Source organism: Globicephala melas, chromosome 6, assembly GCF_963455315.2.
Source record: "Globicephala melas chromosome 6, mGloMel1.2, whole genome shotgun sequence".
NCBI classification, from domain to species: Eukaryota; Metazoa; Chordata; class Mammalia; order Artiodactyla; family Delphinidae; genus Globicephala; species Globicephala melas.
In genome coordinates this window covers 45,021,157-45,038,630 of record NC_083319.1, presented here as the reverse complement: position 1 = coordinate 45,038,630, position 17,474 = coordinate 45,021,157, and the positions used below count along the sequence as shown (strand labels likewise).

The 17,474-nt window shown below is 41.4% G+C and overlaps 1 protein-coding gene across 4 annotated transcripts in view; it reads right to left on the bottom strand.

The window, feature by feature from the left end:
• The window catches only part of NMRK1 (nicotinamide riboside kinase 1), a 34,829-nt gene that overhangs the window by 17,290 nt on the left and 65 nt on the right, over positions 1-17,474 (bottom strand). For 2 of the 4 annotated variants that reach the window (XM_030876988.2, XM_030876991.2), the window contains exons 1-3: positions 17,312-17,471; positions 4,691-4,744; positions 217-307 (exon numbers count right to left, since the gene is read on the bottom strand). In XM_030876988.2, coding sequence (XP_030732848.1) covers positions 217-307; positions 4,691-4,719 — 120 coding nt within the window. In that variant the 5' untranslated portion in view covers positions 4,720-4,744; positions 17,312-17,471. Of the gene's footprint in view, positions 1-216; positions 308-4,690; positions 4,745-16,680; positions 16,785-17,311; positions 17,472-17,474 lie in introns of those variants that run through there. The other 2 variants (XM_030876989.2, XM_060300838.1) reach the window with 2 other exon arrangements.

The following is a 17,474-nucleotide window of genomic DNA, read 5'->3' as shown; positions in this document are numbered from 1 at the left end:
TTATTTTAACAAATGCTTTGGATGGTGAGGATAAATAAAATCAAAGATTAGCTCCCATAAGTGTGCCATCTAGTGGAGAACTAACACTACTGCATTGAGCCTCCCTTCACTACAAAAGCACAATCACTTAGCAAATGCTTTTGGATGTAATTCAATTAACTTTGCTACTATGACTTCTTTTGGTTAAATAAATTATCTGAGAAGTTTTATAGATACCTTAAAGAAATTATCCTGAGATATGATACTGCAGTTTGGAAGGCGTTTCTGCAAATTCTTAGCCAGTGTTGTCTTCCCACCATTTGTCACACTGAACAACAACAAAAAAAGAAAACAAAGTAAGAAAATACCAAGAAGGAAGATGCATTACAAGAACATAAAACATTTTAAATTGATCTTAGAAAAAGGATATTTAAAACAATATGTAATATCTAAGAAAAAAATATTTCTTTCATAGATAGGACTTTGTTGGCAAAAATCATAGGCTCAAGCAGGTCTGATGCAACAAATGATAAGAAATAAGCTGGAAAGGATGGAGCAGAAAGGTAACTAATATTGGGCAAGTGAACTGCGTAATACTAAGACTTAATTACAGCTATTGCATTGGAAGAAAAAGAAATTTTTGTCTATGCTGAAACATTCATAAGGTTCACATGCCACACAGAGAATATGAGTAGCACATTTTAGTGCAAGTATATAAAACTGCACGTCGTCACTGTGATTTTGTTTCAATGCACAGTGAAGAAAAATGGAGGAGTGGCTTATTACAAGCCCACCTATCATGACTTTTCACCTCCTTTGGAATGCCTCCTTTTCCCCAATCTCTCTCCACTTTGGCGCTGGTTGGGAGGTCCACTATAGCTTATCACATCCTGTCAGTTACTTGTCCCTTCTGGCTGGACTGTGACATCAAGGAGAATGGCGACCCTGACCAACTCCTCTGTGTATGTATCCAATTTTCCAGTACCCAGAACCATGCATAGCTGGGGGGGAAGCACTTCTCCACTCAGTCATTCAGAGTTTTTTTTTAAAACCTGGGGCTTATGTACTTCCAAAGAGTCTATGGACAGATTCAGGATCTTTGTGAACTTGAAAGATATTATATCTTTATTTTCAATAAATTCTAACAGAATTTTGGCATTTCCTTTAATTAAAATATGTCACAAGCAACAGTATTATTAATAGTACCTGTGGCTTTTTCACCAACAGAAATCACAGACAGGTATTTTCATATCATGTTGCACTTGGGGCAGACATCTGGAAGTATCATTGACACTCTATTACTTGAAATTTACAGCAGCTTTTAGACTCACCACAGGACACAGTTATTTAGTGAGTTAACAAAGAAGCATGTGTATCATAATGCTACAAATTTTCTTTTAAAAATATTTTTATAACTATATTATCATAACTGGTTTCCTTTGTATTTCTGTATTTTATTTTGTGCATTTAAAACCACTACTCAGAGAAAGCAAGACTTCATCATACCACCAAATGCCTACAGCACAAAAAACTTCTGACTGCACATGAATTGTGCTTATTCCGAGGTAAGATGAATTGCAGTAGGTTTATAATCTAGAAAGGGGAAAGGAACTAATACTTATTCATCAAAATTGTTTATTGGATATAATTCAATTATTAGCCAAATATCTTACACCTACAAAGTATTAACAGAATAAACTTGATTCACACTTTTTTTGTTTTTTTGTTTTTTTTTCTGTTTAACCTTAGATCACACAATTGGGTAGGATATGGGCAATCTCCTTAAAAATGGAAAAGTGGGTGGGTATTACCCTATGCATTGAGAAAATACTGTTATGAGAATTTTTTTCCCCCTTTACAGAAAATGTCTATAATCCATGTTGAATGCCCATAGTTAGATTATTGAATTTTGGTTTAAAATACATAGTAAACAGGGAAAACTTTATTACAGTATGAGCAACCTGGCTAGAAAATGTATCATTTTCTAGACTTACCTCTTTAATTAAGATCATGCAATTGAACCAACAGTAATTAGATCCCTTCTCACTGACTTAGCTAGAGCCAATGAGAAAAAAGCACCCCATTTTTGTAGACTTGATAGAGATGGACCAGCTAGAAGGCAGTCCAGGTCAGAAAGATGAGGGAGGGGGAAAAGCATGTAACAAGTCTGAGCCTAGGACCTGTAATTAGACTGTCACCATCCAAGTCAGGTGACACCTTAAGACTCAACCCTTCTCCTTCAGCATGCTCATACCCACCATGCACCAGCAGGCTCACAGCTTCATGCATGTGCTCTCCAACCCTGGGGCCAGAGTGTCCAGACAGGAGCATGTTCTATCCTAGGGTCTAGGGAAGGAAATGGGGGACTCCTTGGGCCCACTTGCTCCTTTGTTCATAACACCCAAATAAATGCACAACTCCTAGTCCATTTGTTTTTTATGTGACAGGTGAAGAGAGGTCACTGTATTTGGAACATGGCATTTGGGAAGGAAGAAGTTAAAAAGGCTGTCTGTAATTACTCCAACAAGTGGAGAACCCATTCTGCAATCCATTTGCCCAAGGTAGATAATAATTTTCCCATTGTCCAGTTGAGGAAACTAAGGGTTGAAAAGCTGTATTCTCATAAAACTTGCTCAAGGTAACAACTAGCAAGTAATGGAGATGAGATACAAAGTCCAACTCTAACACCCATGGAGTTTACATTTTTTAACATTAAGGAACTTTGCGAGAATCTGATGAAAGTTATAAAATCTTTCCCCAGAAAAATGAACATCTTCACACATGCATTAAGTTTTCAGGAGGTTCATGGATGCCACTTGAATCCTCTAGAACCTTTACTATTCCTTGCAGTCTCAACTGAATATTTCGTTCATAGGGCAGCAAGTGGTAAGTACATGGGAGAGATACAGCACAGTGAGTTTGGAGGAAGGAAGGCAGGAACTGCAGCTGAGTGTGGCAGGGGCTTTGCAGAAGCAGCAGCACTAAAATGAAATCCTGACACTTGCTGAGGAAGAGACAATGAAGAGAGGCTTTCTTAGGAAGTTATGCATAGAACCAAATGCACGTGGCACGAAAGCATGACACAGGTTTCTAGACAGAGGGCATTATACTGGAATATTGAGATGAGGGGAGTTTATTCACACACGTGCAGAATAGAAGTCGGATTGGATTCTGTAGTGGACCTGGTAGTGGCCTCCCCAGGTTCCACCCCTGTTTCCAAGGTCTGGTTGGGATTGATCCTGCTCTCAACTCCAGAGCAAGGGCCCCAATGGCCTAAACCAATCAAGGCAATCCCCTCGCTTTTGCCACAGTAACTGTGGCTATGTGACCCAGGTGGTCCTGTCAAAGACCCTTGACCTAGGGGAAGCAAAGCACTTTTTTCCCCCTAGTGACAGGCTAAGGAGAAGCATGAGGTCCCAGGAGCTGCTAGTAGTCCCTTGAGACAAAAAATGCAGCCAACTTTAGGATGAATCCAAAAGGAGGAAGACACAGAGAAGAGGCAGAGAGAAACGGAGTCTTTGGTGACACCACTAAGCTCCTGTATCAAATCTTTCCTGTACCCTGCCTATCTACCCACCCCGAAGCTAATACATTTTATTATTTTTGGATGGTCTTCATATATCAGGAAATTTAGACTGCATTTTAAATAACTGGGAACCACTGAATATTGTTCATCAGGTGAGAGAAAATTTAAAAATTCTGTATGAAGATTAAACTGGCACAGGTATGCAGGGAAGATTGAGAGGAGGAGATTGGAATTAGGGAATGAGGGCTTGAATTAGGATGGTGGCAGTGAGTGTGGAAAGGAAAGGAGGGATGAGAAGCAACGCAGAGAAAAACTGAACTTGGTTCTGATTAGATGGGAGCAAGTCAAGGCAGAGTTCTGGCATTTAATTCATTCAATGTTACTTCTAATTGATTAATTAGAAGTAATTAATCTAATTAGTCTAATTAATTAATTAATTAGATTAATTGTAGTTATGTAATGCAATAATACATTGATCTCCCCCAAATTATAAACCTTTAATTTCAATAGCCTTAAATATTTTATTAACTAGACTACACATAATGTGAAAGGACTCAGAAGAAAGACGAACATAATACACTAGCAAAACAAAAAAACAAATAATGTCCTTTTAAGTTGCTGTTGTCTTATTTGATTGCCCACTTCTTGGTACCATGGGTAGGGTGACCATAAAATTTAGGACACTTCTGAGACGGAGAGGGGTGAATGATTAATAATCATGCCAGGGAAATAAGGACTACCTCAAGATGAAAAGTATGGGGAAAAGGGGTAGAGGTGAGGTGATTCCTTATTCCACATGTCCAAAGCTGGGCATAACTGGCAAGAAATGATAGATTTTCTCCTATGTCACACTGGAGGAGCAGCCGTATGGAGAACGATAAATCACCCTGAACCAACGTAGCATTAGATCAGGCCTTGCCTCTGGTGTCAGCTTTAGAAAACAAACAGTAAAGCAGGTAAACTTTGTGTACCGACTCCCCTGTTTCTGTTTATAGGAAACTCTCCCATCTCCTGTTGGCATTTACATAGCCAGTGCTCCACTGTTTTAAATTCAAGTGTCCTGTTCTCTTTTCTGGGACTCAGGAATCCTTCTCACTGCTTCTCCTTCCCCCACCACATCCACATGGAAACACCCTTTGGACATCCTGAGTATCTCAATCAGCTGTTTGTAGCAAAATTACTCACCCACCGATTCCAATGACAAATGTTTTCATAATTAGCTTTGAAAATCACGTCTTCCTAAAATTAAAAAAAAAAAATCGAAAGCACATCACTTAGGTGTCTAAAGAGATAAGAGTCCTAACTTACAAGGGCCAGCTGAGGGGGAAAGACGTCAGTGATCTTTGGGTTACCCCCCTAGGATTACCCACATTCTGTGGGAAAGTTTCACACTATACTGGCTTCTCTCTGCCACAGTCTCCTGCTACGTGCCAACAGCTGGAAGTGCTCCGGGCCTGTAAGCAAGTCAGGTGAACTAAAGGGGCCCCCACGGCCAAGCATACATACTTGAGGGTCTGTTTTCAAGGGCATGGAAGAGTTGCTGAGCCACAAGGCACACTACAGAGTTTCATGCTCCCCTCAGGCAGGTGGCCTGTCACCTGCATGACTCAGTCACCCAGGGATGACCCATTACCCCCAAGGCAGAGAAGTGGCAGAGATGGCCTCTCTCTCCTTCTGAAATGAGGAGACAGTCACTGCTGGCCAGAGGCAAGAGGAAGTGAATTCCCTTTAAGTATGCTATTTCCTCACCCTAGGGCCGGGGTAGACAAACTTTCAGAAATGAGCCAGTTAGTAAATCTTTGAGGCTTTACGGGCCAAGAGACAAAATCAAGATTATTATGTAGGTACTTATACAATAAGAGAGAAAACACTTCCACAAACTTTCTGATGGAGGTCAAAACATAATAATTGAGTACAATTTTTTTTTCCTCGTAATTCATGTCTACAAATGAAAATAGAATTCCTTTTCTATTGGGATAACATTTCCCTTATTGGATATCAGAGTGAGTGTCTCCTATTACAAAAAGGGACTGCAGGTGTTCAGGCAGAAGGCCAGGTTTTATTTTTTTAATTTTTTTATTGAAAAAAATTTCTTTTAATATTTATTTATTTATTATGTGGTTGCACCAGGTCTTAGTTGTGGAATGCGGGCTTCTTAGTTGCGGCATGCACATGAGATCTAGTTCCCTGACCAGGGAATGAACTCAGGGCCACTGCATTGGCAGTGCAGAGTCTTTTTTTTTTTTTTTTAACATCTTTATTGGAATATAATTGCTTTATGATGGTGTGTTAGTTTCTGCTTTATAATAAAGTGAATCAGCTTTACATATACATATATCTCCATATCTCCTCCCTCTTCCATCTCCCTCCCACCCTCCCTATCCCACCCCTCTAGGTGGTCACAAAGCACCAAGCTGACCTCCCTGTGCTATGCAGCTGCTTCCCACTAGCTAGCTATTTTACATTTGGTAGTGTATATATGTTCATGACACTCTCTCACTTCATCCCAGCTTACCCTTCCCCCTCCCTGTGTCTTCAAGTTCATTCTCTACGTCTGCGTCTTTATTCCTGTCCTGCCCACAGCTTCTTCAGAACCATTTTTTTTTTAAGATTCCATTTATATGTGTTAGCATACGGTATTTGTTTTTCTCTTTCTGACTTACTTCACTCTGTATGACAGAATCTAGGTCCATCTACTTCACTACAAATAACTTAATTTCGTTTCTTTTTATGGCTGAGTAATATTCCATTGTATATATGTGTCACATCTTCTTTATCCATTCATCTGTCGATGGACACTTAGGTTGCTTCCATGTCCTGGCTATTGTAAATAGAGCTGCAATGAACATTGTGGTACATGACTCGTTTTGAATTATGGTTTTCTCAGGGTATATGCCCAGTAGTGGGATTGCTGGGTCATATGGTATAGTTCTATTTTTAGTTTTTAAGGAACCTCCATACTGTGGCTGTGTCAATTTACATTCCCACCAACAGTGCAGGAGGGTTCCCTTTTCTCCACACCCTCTCCAGCATTTATTCTTTGTAGATTTTATTTATTTATTTTTCGGCTGCGTTGGGTCTTTGTTGCTGTGCGTGGGCGTTCTCTAGTTGCGACTAGGGGGGCTACTCTTTGTTGTGGTGTGCAGGCTTCTCCTGTTGCAGAGTACGGGCTCTAGGCGCGCGGGCTCAGTAGTTCTGGCACACGGCCTTAGTTGCAGCATGTGGGATCTTCCCGGAGTAGGGCTAGAACCCAAGTCCCCTGCGTCGGCAGGTGGATTCTAGCAGTTGAATTCTTAACCACTGCGCCACCAGGGAAGCCCCTGTTTGTAGATTTTTTGATGATGGCCATTCTGACTGGTGTGAGGTGATATCTCGTTGTAGTTTTGATTTGCATTTCTATAATGATTAGTGATGTTGAGCATCCTTTCATGTGTTTGTTGGCAATTTGTGTATCTTCTTTGGAGAAATGTCTGTTTAGGTCTTCTGCCCACTTTTGGATTGGGTTGTATGTTTATTTGATAATGAGCTGCATGAGCTGCTTGTAAATTTTGGAGATTAATCCTTTGTCAGTTGCTTCATTTGCAAATATTTTCTCCCATTCTGAGAGCTGTCTTTTCATCTTGTTTACAGTTTCCTTTGCTGTGCAAAAGCTTTTAAGTTTCATTAGGTCCCATTTGTTTATTTTAGTTTTTATTTCCATTTCTCTAGGAGGTGGATCAAAAAGGATCTTGCTGTCATTTATATCATAGAGGGCTCTGCCTATGTTTTCCTCTAAGAGTTTTATAGTGTCTGGCCTTACATTTAGGTCTTTAATCCATTTTGAGTTTATTTTTGTGTATGGTGTTAGGGAGCATTCTAGCTTCATTTTTTTACATGTAGCTGTCCAGTTTTCCCAGCACCACTTACTGAAGAGGGTATCTTTTCTCCATTGTATATTCTTGCCTCCTTTATCAAAGATAAGGTGACTATATGTGCGTGGGTTTAGCTCTGAGCTTTCTATCCTGTTCCATTGATCTATATTTCTGTTTTTCTGCCAGTACCATACTGTCTTGATTACTGTAGCTCTGTAGTATAGTCCGAGGTCTGGGAGTCTGATTCCTCCAGCTCCACTTTTCTTTCTCAAGATTGCTTTGGCTATTTGGGGTCTTTTGTGTTTCCATACAAATTGTGAAATTTTTTGTTCAAGTTCTGCGAAAAATGCCAGTGGTAGTTTGATAGGGATTCCACTGAACCAGCAGATTGCTGTGGGTAGTATAGTCATTTTCACAATATTGATTCTTCCAATCCAAGAATATGGTATATCTCCCCATCTGCTTGTATCATCTTTAATTACTTTCATCAGTGTCTTATTGTTTTCTGTATACAGGTCTTTTGTCTCCTTAGGTAGGTTTATTCCTAGGTATTTTATTCTTTTTGTTGCAATGGTAAATGGGAGTGTTTCCTTAATTTCTCTTTCAGATTTTTCATCATTAGTATATAGGAATACAAGAGATTTCTGCACAGGGCTTCCCTGGTGGCACAATGGTTGAGAGTCACCTGCTGATGCAGGGGACACAGGTTCGTGCCCCGGTACGGGAAGATCCCACATGCCGCGGAGCGGATGGGCCCGTGAGCCATGGCCGCTAGGCCTGCGTGTCCGGAGCTTGTGCTCCGCAACGGTAGAGGCCACATCAGTGAGAGGCCCGCATACCACCAAAAAAAAAAAAAAAAAAAAGAGATTTCTGTGCAATAATTTTGTATCCTGCTACTTTACCAGATTCGTTGATTAGCTCTAGTAGTTTTCCGGTAGCATCTTTAGGATTCTCTATGTATAGTATCATGTCATCTGCAAACAGTGACAGCTTTACTTCTTTACTGATTCGGATTCGTTTTATTTATTTTTCTTCTCTGATTGTTGTGGCTAAAACTTCCAAAATTATGTTGAATAATAGTGGTGAGAGTGGGCAACCTTGTCTTGCTCTTGATCTTAGTGGAAATGGTTTCAGTTTTTCACCACTGAGGACGATGTTGGCTGTGGGTTTGTCATATATGGCTTTTATTATGTTGAAGTAAGTTCCCTCTATGCCTACTTTTTAGAGGGTTTTTATCATAAATGGGTGTTGAATTTTGTCAAAAACTTTTGCTGCACCTATTGAGATGATCATATGGTTTTTATTCTTCAGTTTGTTAATATGGTTTATCACATTGATTGATTTGCATATACTGAAGACTCCTTGCATTCCTGGGATAGACCCCACTTGATCATGGTGTATGATCCTTTTAATGTGCTGCTGGATTCTGTTTGCTAGTATTTTGTTGAGGATTTTGGGATCTATGTTCATCAGTGATATTGGCCTGTAGTTTTCTTTCTTTGTGACATCTTTGTCTGGAGTTGGTATCAGGGTGATGGTGGCCTTGTAGAATGAGTTTGGCAGTGATCCTCCTTCTGGGATATTTTGGAAGAGTTTGAGAAGGATAGGTGTTGGCTCTTCTCTAAATGTTTGATAGAATCTGTCTGTGAAGCCATCTGGCATAGAGTTGCTTATCGTAATCTCTCATGATCCTTTGTATTTCTGCAGTGTCAGTTGCTACTTCTCCTTTTTCATTTCTAATTCTATTGATTTGAGTCTTCTCCCTTTTCTTCTTGATGAGTCTGGCTAATGGTTTATCTGTTTTGCTTATCATCTCAAAGAATCATCTTTTAGTTTTATTGATCTTTGCTATTGTTTCCTTCATTTCTTTTTCATTTATTTCTGATCTTTATGATTCCTTTCCTTCTGCTAACTTTGGGGTTTTTTGTTCTTCTTTCTCTAACTGCTTTAGGTGTAAGGTTAGGTTGTTTATTTGAGATGTTCCTTGCTTGTTGAGGTAGGATTGTATTGCTCTAAACTTCCCTCTTAGAAGTGCTTTTGCTGTATCCCATAGGTTTTGGGTCATCGTGTTTTCATTGTCATTTGTTTCTAGGTATTTTTTGATTTCCTCTTTGATTTCTTCAGTGATCTCTTGGTTATTTACTAGTGTATTGTTTAGCCTCCATGTGCTTGTATTTTTTACAGATTTTTTCCTGTAATTGATATCTAGTCTCATAGCATTGTGGTTGATAAGATTTCAATTTTCTTAAATTTACCAAGGCTTGATTTGTGACCCAAGATATGATCTATCCTGGAGAATGGTCCATCAGCACTTGAGAAGAAAGTGTATTCTCTTGTTTTTGGATTGAATGTCCTATAAATATCAATTAACTGCATGTTGTTTAATGTATCATTTAAAGCTTGTGTTTCCTTATTGATTTTCAGTTTGGATGATCTGTCCATTGGTGAAAGTGGGGTGTTAAATTCCCCTACTGTGATTGTGTTATTGTCGATTTCCCCTTTTATGGCTGTTAGCATTTGCCTTATGTATTGAGGTGCTCCTATGTTGGGTGCATAAATATTTACAATTGTTATACCTTCTTCCTGGGTTGATCCCTTGATCATTACGTAGTCTCCTTCTTTGTCACTTGCAATAGTCTTTATTTTAAAGTCTGTTTTGTCTGATATGAGAATTGCTACTCCAGCTTTCTTTTGATTTCCATTTGCATGGAATATCTTTTTCCATCCCCTCAGTTTCAGTCTGTATGTGTCCCTAGGTCTGAAGTGGGTCTCTTGTAGACAGCATATATGCAGGTCTTGTTTTTGTATCCATTCAGCCAGTCTATGTCTTTTGGTTGGACCATTTAATCCATTTACATTTAAGGTAGTTATTGATATGTATGTTCCTATTACCATTTTCTTAATTGTTTTGTGTTTGTTATTGTAGGTCTTTTCCTTCTCTTGTGTTTCGTACCTTAAGAAGTTCCTTTAGCATTTGTTGTAAAGCTGGCTTGGTGGTGCTGAATTCTCTTAGGTTATGCTTGTCTGTAAAGGTTTTAATTTCTCCGTCAAATCTGAATGAGATCATTGCTGGGTAGAGTAATTTTGGTGGTAGTTTCTTCCCTTTCATCACTTTAAATATGTCTGCCACTCCCTTCTGGCCTACAGAGTTTCTGCTGAAAGATCAGCTGTTAATCTTAAGGGGATTCCCTTGTATGTTATTTGTTTTTCCCCTGCTGCTTTTAATATTTTTGCTTTGTATTTAATTTTTGATAATTTGATTAATATGTGTCTTGGCATGTTTCTCCTTGGATTTATCCTGTATGGGACTCTCTGTGCTTCCTGGACTTGATTGACTGCTTCCTTTCACATATTAGGGAAGTTTTCAACTATAATCTCTTCAAATATTTTCTCAGTCCCTTTCTTTTCCTCTTCTTCTTCTGGGACCCCTATAATTTGAATGTTGGTGCGTTTAATATTGTCCCAGAGGTCTCTGATACTGTCCTCAATTCTTTTCATTCTTTTTTCTTTATTCTGCTCTGTGGTAGTTATTTCCACTGTTTTATCTTCCAGGTCACTTATCTGTTCTTCTGCCTCAGTTATTCTGCTATTGATTCCTTCTAGAGAATTTTAAATTTCATTTATTGTTTTGTTCATCATTGTTTGCTCTGTAGTTCTTCTAGGTCCCTGTTAAACGTTTCTTGTATTTTCTCCATTCTATTTCCAGGATTTTAGATCATCTTAACTATCATTACTCTGAATTCTTTTTCAGGTAGACTGCCTATTTCCTGTTCATTTGTTTCGTCCTGTGGGTTTTTACCTTGCTCCTTCATCTGCTGTGTGTTTCTCTGTCTTCTCATTTTGCGTAACTTACTGTGTTTGGGGTCTCTTTTTCTCAGGCTGCAGGTTCATAGTTCCTGTTGTTTTTGGTGTCTGCCCCCAGTGGCTAAAGTTGGTTCAGTGGGTGTGTAGGCTTCCTGGTGGAGGGGACTAGTGCCTGTGTTCTGGTGGATGAGGCTGGATCTTGTCTTTTTGGTGGGCAGTACTGCATCTGGTAGTGTGTTTTAGGGTGTCTGTGACTTTATTATGATTTTAGGCAGCCTCTCTGCTAATGGGTGGGGTTGTGTTCCTGTCTTGCTCATTGTTTGGCTTAGGGTGTCCAGCACTCTAGCTTGCTGGTCATTGAGTGGGGCTGGGTCTTAGCATTGAGATGGAGATGTCTAGGAGAGCTTTCGGTGTTTGATATTATGTGGAGCTGAGAGGTGTGTGGTGGACCAGTGTCCTAAACTTGGCTCTCCCACCTCAGAGGCAGAGGCCTGACACCCAGTTGGAGCACCACGACCCTGTCAGCCACACGCTCAGAAGAAAAGGGAGAAAAAAAGATAGAAAGAAAAAAATAAATAAAATAAAGTTATTAAAATAAAAAAAATTATTAAAAATAAAAAAATCAAAAAGTAATTAAATAAAGAAAGAAAGAAGAGAGCAACCAAACCAAAAAACAAATCGACCAATGATAACAAGTGCTAAAAAGTATACTCAAGCAAACAAACAAAAAATGGACAGACAGAACCCTAGGAGAAACCCTAGGACAAAGCAATACAGACAAAATCACACAAAGAAGCATACATATACACACTCACAAAAAGGGAAAAAGGAAAAAAATATATATATCTATATATATTAAAAAAAAGGAGGAAGAGAGCAACCAAATCAATAAACAAATCTACCAATGATAATAAACTCTAAATACTAAACTAAGATAAACATAAAACCAGAAACAAATTAGATGCAGAAAGGAAACCCCAAGTCTACCGTTGCTCCCAAAGTCCACCGCCTCAATTTTGGGATGATTCGTTGTCTATTCAGGTATTCCAGTGATGCAGGGTATATCAAGTTAATGTGGAGATTTAATCCACTGCTCCTGAGGCTGCTGGGAGAAATTTCCCTTTCTCTTCGTTTGCACAGCTCCTGGGGTCCAGCTTTGGATTTGGCCCTGCCTCTGCATGTAGGTCACCTGAGAGTGTCTGTTCTTGGCTCAGACAGGATGGGGTTAAAGTAGCAGCTGATTAGGGGGCTCTGGCTCACTCAGGCCGGGGGGTGGGAGGAGTACAGATGCAGGGTGAGCCTGCCGCGGCAGAGGCCAGTGTGACGTTGCAACAGCCTGAGGCGCGCCATGTGTTCTCCCAGGGAAGTTGTCCCTGGATCCCGGGACCCTGGCGGTGGTGGGCTGCACAGGCTCCCGGGAGGGGAGCTGTGGATAGTGACCTGTGCTCGCACACAGGCTTCTTGGTGGCGGCAGCAGCAGCCTTAGCGTCTCATACCCGTCTCTGGGGTCCGCGCTGATGCTCATAGCCGTGGCTCACACCCATCTCTGGAGCTTGTTTAGGCGGTGCTCTGAATTCCCTCTCCTTGCACACCCCGAAACAGTCGTCTCTTGCCTCTTCAGCAGCTCCAGACGTTTTCCCGGACTCCCTCCCGGCTAGCTGTGGTGCACTAGCTCCCTTCAGGCTGTGTTCACGCAGCCAATCCCAGTCCTCTCACTGGGGTCTGACCTCCAAAGCCTGAGCCTCAGCTCCCAGCCCCAACCTGCCCTGGCGGGGGAGGAGACAAGCCTCTCGGGCTGGTGAGTGCCAGTCGGCACCGATCCTCTGTGCGGGAATCTCTCCGCTTTGCCCTCTGCACCCCTGCTGCTGCGCTCTCCTCCATGGCTCCAAAGCTTCCCCCCACCCCCCCCATCTCTACCAGTGAAGGGGCTTCCTAGTGTGTGGAAACCTTTCCTCCTTCACAGCTCCCTCGCACTCGTGCAGGTCCCGTCCCTATTCTTTTGTCTCTGTTTTTTCTTTTTTTCTTTTGCCCTACCCAGGTATGTGGGAAGTTTCTTGCCTTTTGGGAAGTCTGAGGTCTTCTGCCAGCATTCAGTAGGTGATCTATAGGAGCTGTTCCACATGTAGATGTATTTTTGATGTAACTGTGGGGAGGAAGGTGGTCTCCACGTCTTACTCCTCCACCATCTTGAAGGTCTCCGGGTGCGGAGTCTTAATCACTGTGCCACCAGGGAAGTCCCTAGGGGGCCAGGTTTTAGCTGCAGCCCATTGCTTATTGACCCCTGGTATGAGGGGTGGAGGACAGCTTCATGCATGGCCCCCTAAGGCTCACCAAAGCAGTCCTGTGGATATTCCAAGGACCACTGTCATCTCTTTAAGTGAAAAGATGAAGCTCAGCTGCAGGGAACCTTAGCATAGTGGTTCTAGAAGGTTGCCTCTGACTGATGCTGCTCTTTATTCCTGACTCCTCTGGTGGGGTGACCAGGAACCTAAGCTGTGCCACCCGGGGTGTGTGGTGGCTGCGCTGGAGGCTCTCAGCTACCCTCCCAGTTCCTATCCTGTGTCCCCTGTGGGGAGGTAGTAGCGAAGAGCGTGGTGGAGAGAGGGCTGTTGTTCCTTGGCCTGTCCTCAGTTTTTTCAGAACTCCATGTCTGATGGTTCCACATTCACAGATCCAACCAACAGTGGCTTGAAAGTGTTTAGGGGAAAAAAATTTTAGAAAGTTCCAAGAAGCCAAACTTGAATTTGCTGCACCAGCAACTATTTACATAGTATTTTCATTGTATTTACAACTATTTCCATAGCATTTACATTGTATTAGGGATTATCTGTAATCTAGAAATGATTCAAAGTATGTGGGAGGACATGCATAGGTTATATGCAAATACTTTGCCATTTTATATAAAGAACTTGGGTATCTGCAGATTCTGGTATTCCTGGGTTGGGGGGTGTTGTCCAATCACCACCACCACCCCTACTAAGGAACAGCTGTATTCCAAATTGAGTGCAATTTAGTAAGGTTTGGTTCCACTTTCATTTACTAGACTACATGAGACAAGAATGTGATTGTGACAGAAATAAAATAACATATCAAGTTGGACATCTGAGTTTCACCAGGAGCTGCATTGTTGAATATTTATCTCCATCCACATTGCCACAGTATATCAAGGGAACAATTACATATAATGAGTATTGTAAAATAAATTTTTACATTGTAATTTTTCTGCTTTTGAATTATGTTTTACCTTATTATTACCTTTAATATGTCAGAGTAAGGCTGCCAACTATCCTTTTTTGGGAAAGGAAAGGTTGCCCTTTTACAAGCAAGATGGTAGCTTGCTTACATTTTTTGGTGCTAAATGTCCTTTCTCCTATGAAATCATGCTGGCTAGGTAGTAGTACATCGATGTCCTCAGTTGGCAAAATAAGAAAAAAAATTCATGAAAGTTTGTTATTCCTTGCTTCCACGTCACCTATTTTTGGATAATTCATCAGAGCATAAATTCTCAAGCCTGGAGAAATATAGCCTTAGGTATCACACAGTCTACCCCTTCATTTTGCAGAAGTTGAAACTGGCCCAGACAATGGAGTGACTTGTTCAAGATCACACAGATAGTAAATGGAAAACTAGAGAGAGTTCCCTGGTGGTCCAGTGGTTAGGACCCAGCGCTTTCACTGCTGGGGCGAGGGTTCGATCTCTGGCCAGCGAACTAAGATCCTACAAGCTGTGAGGCGTGGTCAAAAAAGAAAACTAGAAACAAAACTAAACCAAGTGAGTTAACTTCTTTCCATCTTTCTAAGCTGCTAAAAAGCACTTTATTACCAAGAGCAAAGGAAGGATGTTGCACAGGTGCTGGCTTAATTGTGAGGCTCTTATGTATAATAGATGTTATTTTGATTGATGTATTATTGATGGGGTATTTTCTGTATCCACTGAATGGCAAGGACTACTAGTCTCCTGTGCTTCTTGCCACATCTATGCGTACACATGAGGATGTTGTACTGATTACATAGCATGTAAATAACAAGGAAGTGTGGCTGAAGCACTTGAAATAGGCTTGAGGCGGTTATTTGGGTGGAAAATCTAACAATTCTGAAACTAACAGTAAGGGAGTCAAGAATCTTCTTATGAAATCTCCTGGGCTCGGGAGAGAACTCCCAGTCAAATGCCAGTTTTTACCAAAATAGGAACCCTCACTTCTATATTAGTTAGCAGTTTTAGCCTTTCCAAGACAGTGTTTGGGTAAATATTGGGCACAGTCCATTAGCAATGAACAGGTGACACTGTGGTGGGAGGTTAGGGAATTGAGAGAAGCAGAAGCAAGACCTACGGCTGGGCTGAGTGGCTGGGGTGTGGGATGGGTATAGCAATCCCAGAAGCCATGTATTTCAAAACCAGTGTTGGATGCACAGGGCAGCTTCAGGTGAACTCCAAGCTCAGCCCTGGCACTGTCCATCTCCACACCATGTTCTATTATTTCACTGCCTGCTGTCCCGTTTAAGAACTATTTTAAAATCACATTTAAAAAGCTTGCACTCCAGAGGTGCCAGGCTCCAAAAATACATAGAAGTAGACTTCAATGAATGAAACACAATCTCCATCCCCTACAAACTGTAAATCACTAGATGTCTCCGGAGAGACAACCATTTGGACTTTCTAACCTCCTCAATCCAGGGCAGCCAATTACTAGGAGTACATACCACTGCCACTCTTGTGGGATATTTATGTACAGTTGACCCGTGAACAACTCAGGGGTTGGATATGTCAACCTCCTCACAATCAAAAATCCACATATAACTTTACTCAGCCCTCTGTATCCACCATTCTGCGTTCTCAGATTAAAACAACCTTGGATTGTGTAGTACTGCAGTATGAATTTAGTGAAAGAAATCCGAGTATAAATAAACACATGCAGTTAAAACTTGTGTTGTTTAAGGGTCAACTGTACTCTATTCTCCCAGTAAGTGCAAGGCTTTCCTCAACAGCAGAGTGAATTTGCTTAGGAGGAGGAGAACAGATGAAGATGGCAAACAGCAAATCCAAAATGCGTACTTTTAATTTTTTTATACTTTTTTTAACCCTAAGTAAAATATGTTGTTGAGTCCTTTTTTCATAACTGGTATGTGTTTACTATATTTAAATTATTTCACTACTAAATACGGTACATTTTGGATTCTAAAAGAGTGAAATGTTTCAGGACTTCTCACTCATTTATTTAATTCAATATTTTGATTATCTTCTATGTGACAGGGTAGTCTTTTTCTACTATTTTCTAAACTTTGCTCCTTTTTGGTAAATGCCAAGGCTGGCGTGTTTGAATACACAACCCTTGCCCAGTTCTCTTGGAATCACTCTGTCACTAACCCCTAGTAGAAACTTCAAAGCTTCATTTTACATAGACTCTCACGTAAAGTTTTTCTTTTCAATTTTTCTTCCCCCAAACATACAAGCGATTTATCATATTGCCTGTGCTATTTTGAATTTACACACGGTGCATTTATTGTCTGCTCCAGCCCTTACCTCTCAGTGGAAATTCAGTTGGCTAGGTCTGGGGTCGGCAAACTTGCTCTGCAAAGTGCTAGATGGTAAATGTTTTTGGCGTTGCGGGCAGCTGCTCAACTCTGCTGTTAGGAAGTGAAAGCGGCCGCAGACGATACATAAGCAAATGACAGTGGCTCTGTTCTAATAAAACTTTATGGACACTGAAATTTGAATTTCAGATAATTTTCACGTGCCACAAAATCTGCTTCTTTTGATTTCTTTTAAGCCATTAAAATAAACTTGAAAACAATTCTTAGGCTGTACAATAACAGGCAGCAAGAGGGCCGCAGTTAGTCAACCTCAACGCTAGAGGAGTCAAGCTGTCTCCTCTGGCAGGGACCTGACCCTGACCTCAGTGACTTCTCCCAACCACCTGTCCGGTCTCTAGAAGGCAGACTCCCGTTTTCAGGATTATAAGGGGGCGTGAGGGCACTACACATCACGAGTGCACGTCCTCCTTGGCAGGCCACTTATCAGCCCATTTAGGGTGGTAGGAGTCCCAAAAGGGCTTGCAAGACACAACGGGGCTCGGGCTCCAGCGCAGTAACACTCTGGAAACACCTCCAGGCCCCAGGGAGTCTGCGCGGCGGGGCGTCAGGCAGGTACTCACCGGGCGCCAGTTCGAGTGGTCCCAAGCAAAGCGGCACAGGCTATTGCCAAGCGCGCCTGTCACTAACCCGCCGCAACCCCCGAAGCTCGTTAACCGAGAGGCCCACGGCCCCTTCTCCCGTGCCCCTCCCGGGTGAGAGGCGACGCAGGGTAGAGGTGGCCAC